The 5,443-nt window shown below is 49.9% G+C and overlaps 3 protein-coding genes across 10 annotated transcripts in view; 2 read left to right on the forward strand and 1 right to left on the reverse strand.

Moving 5' to 3' along the window:
- The window catches only part of LOC9641229 (kinesin-II 85 kDa subunit), a gene marked incomplete at its 3' end in the record, with an annotated part of 2,027 nt that extends 1,541 nt beyond the window's left edge, over positions 1-486 (reverse strand). Inside the window, exons 1-2 of the mRNA XM_002994585.2 lie at positions 459-486; positions 107-262 (exon numbers count right to left, since the gene is read on the reverse strand). Of these exons, the coding sequence (XP_002994631.2) occupies positions 107-262; positions 459-486 (184 nt within the window). The remainder of the gene's footprint in view (positions 1-106; positions 263-458) is intronic.
- Positions 487-1,647: 1,161 nt separating this feature from the next.
- Positions 1,648-3,057, forward strand: LOC9641230 (rac-like GTP-binding protein 5). The gene is made up of 7 exons (XM_002994584.2): positions 1,648-1,983; positions 2,040-2,127; positions 2,204-2,313; positions 2,380-2,443; positions 2,498-2,562; positions 2,625-2,690; positions 2,773-3,057. Exons 1-7 carry the CDS (start codon positions 1,885-1,887, stop codon positions 2,869-2,871), a joined length of 591 nt encoding a protein of 196 aa, XP_002994630.1. The 5' UTR covers positions 1,648-1,884; the 3' UTR covers positions 2,872-3,057.
- A 75-nt stretch (positions 3,058-3,132) lies between these two features.
- On the forward strand, positions 3,133-5,023 carry LOC112343993 (trichohyalin-like). Of its 8 annotated transcripts, none has more exons than XM_024668124.1 (4): positions 3,133-3,513; positions 3,564-3,626; positions 3,679-4,730; positions 4,773-5,023. In XM_024668124.1, exons 2-4 carry the CDS (start codon positions 3,605-3,607, stop codon positions 4,830-4,832), a joined length of 1,134 nt encoding a protein of 377 aa, XP_024523892.1. In that variant the 5' UTR covers positions 3,133-3,513; positions 3,564-3,604; the 3' UTR covers positions 4,833-5,023. The 8 variants fall into 8 exon arrangements, with proteins under 8 accessions (XP_024523892.1, XP_024523893.1, XP_024523894.1 ...); XM_024668125.1 differs by having other exon boundaries at positions 3,679-3,729; positions 3,781-5,023; XM_024668126.1 differs by having other exon boundaries at positions 3,564-3,620; positions 3,679-3,729; positions 3,781-5,023.
- The last annotated feature ends 420 nt before the right edge of the window (positions 5,024-5,443 follow it).

A 5,443-nucleotide genomic window follows, 5' to 3' on the forward strand; every position in this document is an offset into this window, starting at 1 on the left:
GCCAAGCAACTTTCCGACTCTAAGCACGAGAATGCAGCTAAGATTTCATCTCGAGAAGAATTTCGCGATTCTAGAGCACGATTAATGCAATGCGGGATCGAAATACCTCGATCCTGTGCTGCCGCGTGAAAACCTTGACGCAGCTCCGGCGCCGGGCGACAAGCTCTCTGTGAGACATCGGGCGGCAGCGCACGACGACCTGGACGCGCTCCCGGCCGCTGGAGGGAGCGTCCGCCGTCGCCATCGCATCCTTGCGCAAACCCTAGCTCCAAGAAAACAAAACCCTAGAATCAAAATTCCGTGTCATGTGAAATCTAACGGTCGCGGATCCACGGTCACATGGATGGAGGAACACGCAGCATGGGCCTGGACACCATAACCTCTTGCGGGAACAAAATATTTGGCCGTCTCTGCGAGCTCTGGCTTTGTTGCCTCTTCGTCAAGGTAATTTTAATCACTGTCTTCCTTGTCCCAAGACAGCACCATGGTCAGAGCTTATAAAAAGCAAAGAAATCGATTGACACTATCTCTGCAAGCTCTCAGCTCTAAGGTTTTAAATCGCCCTTGTCTTCTTGTCTCAATACAGGCACCCAGTTTTTCTAAGGAGTGAGAGAGAAAGAGCTCGACCAAGTGAAGAAAATCCTCCTTTAAGCTTAATCCATGGAAGCATGGAGGATATAAAGCTAGCTCTGGAGCTCCCAGAGCTTGAGGGCAGAAGCGTCATAGAAGAGATGGGTGTGTGCTTGTCAAAGGCATCCACGAGAGCTTCTTCTTCCTCTTGGATTTGTAGCGATGTCCACTACATGAGCGGGGTTTTCAGCGAGGAGGAATCGTCTCAAGAGAGCGCCGCGCGAGCCTCCACCGATAGCTGCGACTCGTCCATCTCCAGGCTCAAGCACTTTTGCCTCTGTGGTCCACCTTTGATCTCCAACTCGGTGCTGGAAAATGCGAGCTTGATGGCGCATATGGAGCAGAAATCTCTGCGAGAGACGGCGATGATCCGGCTCAAGAAGCTGTCGCTGATGCCAGTGGGAAGAATCGATGACGAAGCTGGCGTCCCGGGGCCGCAGAATTCACCAGTCTCGACCTGGCAGCATCCGATCATCGTCGATGTGAGTGAAGTGATCGATCCATCGCCGGAGGAGCAACCGATCCAGCTGGTTGCCCAGGAAAATGTACTTGGAGTCTTTGGCGGCTTCCACTCCTCAAGTCGATTGCTAGATCTCAGCAGCAGCCAGGGATCGTCGCAAGGAGCGTTTGGGTCGCCCCTCTCGGTAGAAATCCCGCTTCTCGATCCGGCATTCTCTGGCGATTTCGATGACCACGCCTCCGATTCTAGCTCAGATCTCTTCGAGCTGGAAAGCCTGGTGGCAACGTCGACGACGACGACTCCGACTCTTACCTCGGCGCGATCTTCGATCGATCCGGACGAAGCCTCGAAGGAAGAGAGATCTACGCAAGAAATGGGAGCTTTGGATGGGCTAGCAGCAGCGGATGGGCCTAGAACATACCTCATTGTTTACTCCATCTCCGGGAAGCGCGCAAAAGTGTCGTCTTCATCCTCCTGGAAGACTGTGTAGCATAGTGACAATTACTCGATCCGCCACGTGGCGACAATGTCAAAGGATATTCCCTCGGCATCCAACGGCTAGGGTTTTTCATATTTGTGCCGGGGAAGGAACGAGGGTTTGTGCTGGATTAGGGCTTTGCGCAGCGGCAAGATCCAGCTCCTCCGGCATGGCGATGGCTGCGCGCGCGTCGCATTGTTCCATTTGACAGGTTGCTTGGATTTCTTCTTGGGAATAGTGGGATTTTTTCTCGATTTGGGAGAGGAACAGTGGAATGTAGGGTGCGATCACAAGCAAAGGAGCTAGAACTCGAGCGATGAGCACTTCCAGGTTTATTAAATGTGTCACTGTGGGAGATGGGGCCGTCGGCAAAACATGCATGCTAATTTCTTACACAAGCAACACTTTTCCTACTGTGAGATTTTTTCTTCTCTTTAGATGGGAATTCTAACCGTGAATGTCTGATTCCAGGACTACGTGCCTACAGTCTTTGATAACTTTAGTGCCAATGTTGTCGTGGATGGCAACACTGTGAATTTGGGTCTCTGGGACACCGCTGGTACGTTTAGCTGGAAAAACTCGGCTTGTTCTAACGCAAACGCATGCTTGCTTTTTGTTTCTCGTAAATCTCGCAGGCCAGGAAGACTATAACAGGCTGCGTCCATTGAGTTACCGAGGAGCCGATGTTTTCCTTCTAGCTTTCTCACTTATAAGCCGAGCTAGCTATGAAAACATTTCCAAGAAGGTTTCTTTGCGCTCGACTTAAAACTTGAAACCTCTTGCTTACGCCATGTTCTACATTGCATTGCAGTGGATTCCAGAGCTGAAACACTACGCCCCGACGGTGCCTGTCATTCTCGTTGGCACGAAGCTAGGTGAGTCCTTGATTTGATTCACCGTTTGCCAATGCTGGTTCTTTTCAACTCCAGACTTGCGAGATGATAAGCAGTTTTTTGCCGATCATCCGGGAGCGACGCCTATCACCACTGTCCAGGTACAAAAAATATGTTTTTGTTCGTTCTTTCTAATGCCCCGAGTCATATTCGTGTTTTCCAGGGCGAAGAACTGAGGAAGCAAATCGGTGCTGCTGCCTACATCGAGTGTAGCTCGAAAACCCAGCAGGTCCGTCTTGTGACAAAGGAGTGAAGCTTTTTGCTGCTGTGTTGTTTGTTCTAAACCTCTTCCAAAATTCTTTGTGCTCCAGAATGTAAAGGCAGTGTTTGATGCTGCGATCAAGGTGGTCCTCCAACCTCCAAAGCAGAAGAAAAAAAAGAAGAAGCAAAAGGCCTGTACGATACTCTAGAGCGGAGTTGCGGAGTTTTTTAGATGGATCGCCACAGAGAACATCAACCGGTTCCATCGATTTAACGTTACCAACATATCACACAGATTGGAAAGAAAGAAAATTTCTTATTGCTACTAGCATTTAGTACGTTAAAAAGGATATGCCAAGTGTAAGCTAATTTTTAAGAAGAAAACCCACCCTCAATAGTGGGGATCTTTGTTAGTTATTGTGGGAGGGAAGACAAGGAGACAGGCAGTAGGAGCTAGGGCAACGAGAAATTTCCCCATTCTCAAGTGGAACGCTATGGCGGATTCTTGCGAGGGCTCGGTGCTGGAAGAGGATATCGATGACGATTACAATCCCACAGGCGAAGGCGAAGGTGAGATCGATGAAATTTTCGCCGGTTTTCTTTCTTCCTTCCGTAGAGATCGTTGAGTTGGAGCTCGAGGCCTTCTTAGAATTGGTAGGCGAGGATTGAAAGAGTCTTTTGTAGTGGAATGGAGGCCGTTTTGTGAGGGAAAAAGAGAGAATAGTTAAAACAATGCCGAGGGCTGTTTGGAATCCGTAAGTTTTTTTGTTTACAGCCTTTGTTCTAAGTTTGCTAGACTACTCAGACCAGCGCACGAACTTGTACAGGGAATGCGCTCACACTATAATCAGGTAGCCTTGCTTTGTTCTTCTGCTTGTAAATAGCGGCACTGCTTGTGTAGAAACTGAAACTTCAACACAGGCGATTTCATTGCTTCCGAGGATGTTTCCACCAAAGCGTTTGCGTAAGAAAGGTTTTGTTGTGTATTTCCTAAGAATGCTGCTTAAACTTGGCAGAACCAGTCAGCCCGAGAGCTCGAGCTGATATTGGACGCCTTCCAAGTCCCAGTAAGATTAGTTTCTTGTCCAGTGTCATGTATTTCTCTCTTTTCTTTGCAGCCGCACCCGTAGAGCAAGGAAGCACTCAGGGCTCAATGGTGAAGTGGAAGTCTAGCGAAGGAAAAGATAGCCAGGGTGGCCTGCAATACAACGTACCGCAGCCGAGAGGTGATGGGGATGAAGCGGAGCAAAAGAAGGGCCAAAGATCGATGCTGAGTAGCTTACGAACAATGGAGCAACCTCGACTTTCTCCAAATTACACGTCCATGCAAACGGAGTTGCTGGAGAAGGTAAAGAAGGACCTCGAGGAGGAAGGCTGCAATTTGATGGAACAGAGGCGAAGGGATGTCATTGAAGAGGTCGAAAGGCAAATAGATGAGGAGAGGAAGAGGCTGCAAGAGATACAGAACTCGAAGCTTCAAGAAGATCTGGAGCTCGAGTATAAACTTCTCGAGCAGAAGGAGCTGGAGAGGAAGCGTGCTTGGGAGGAGAGGCTCAAACAGGAAGAAGAGGAGAGCGCAAAGATGGCCAAAGATCTTGCAGAGCGGAGGAAAAAGACAGAGGAGGATCTTACAAAGGTGTTGGAGCTGGAGACGAAGAGCTTCGAGCTGGAAAGCTTGCAGCGGCTGAACTCTTTCAGAGCGGCTCTGGAGGACGAAGAGCTAAAGCTAATCGAATCGGAGAAAACAAAGACTTTGGCTCTCGTCGAGGACAAAGTTCTAGCAGAGGAGGAGCTCGTCGCGAAGGAGATGAAGAAGGACGCTCTTGGAAGGATGAAGCTACTGGCCCAGGCGCTGGAAACGGCCGTTTACGAAAGGGAACTGGAGGTGGCGAGACAGAGGGCGATGGAGCGGGTGGAATGGGAAAGAAAGGAGCTCCGGATGAAGATCGAGAGGGAAGTGGACGAGGAAGTGGCCAGTTTCAAGGAAGATCTTGTGAAGGAGAGGAGGGAGCGAATGCTACAGCAGGTTTGCAGGAGGATTTGCGAAGAACACAGGCTCCATTACGAGGTAATCTCATTCCCGATCGAAGGAAGTTCTAACTCCAAGCAGGCTTTGTCGCGAGGAAACTTTGGTGTCCCGGACAAAGCGTTCATGGCTGCGAGGTTCTGAAAAGTCTCCAAAAGTTTTCCAGCTCCAATAAAGCAGCCATTAGAACGCATGATCGATCGAAAGCTGCAAGTAGACGAGCGAGCGAGTAAAACTTCCGTGATCGTGTGTCAACACGAGTTTAACTGTTGGTAAAAGTTCTCGGCAGTAAACGTAGATAATTTATAAAGGGCGGGCAGTGTGAACGGAGTTAATGGCTGGGAATGAGCTTGGTTTTCCGGGGAGGACGCTAAACCCTTATTCCTAGCAGTATTGTTTTTGCGGCCGATAAACTGGGCTAGGTGGGAGAAGGGCTTTGATTTTATTTGTGGAGCGCGACGACGGCGGAGGAGTGATTTCTTCGGCGCTGTTGCTCCAGCGCGCGAGCACGACGGCGGCAGCTGCGAATTCCTTCCCGGCGCGCAGGAAATCGCGATGGAGGAGGCGTCTTGACCTAATTCGAGGTGCGGCATTGTTAGGGTTTTTGGGATTGATGGAGAGCTCCCAGGCAGCAGGCGCTTCCGCGTTTTAGGCCTCCAGGAAGAAGAAGCTCGAATGTGCAATTCGAACATCTCAGGCTAGGGATTTATGGGGGCTGCCTGCCCTCTGGGCGGTTACTTGGGAGCCCTTTTTTT

This window comes from Selaginella moellendorffii, unplaced genomic scaffold (genome assembly GCF_000143415.4).
Source record: "Selaginella moellendorffii unplaced genomic scaffold, v1.0 SELMOscaffold_436, whole genome shotgun sequence".
Taxonomy (NCBI): Eukaryota; Viridiplantae; Streptophyta; class Lycopodiopsida; order Selaginellales; family Selaginellaceae; genus Selaginella; species Selaginella moellendorffii.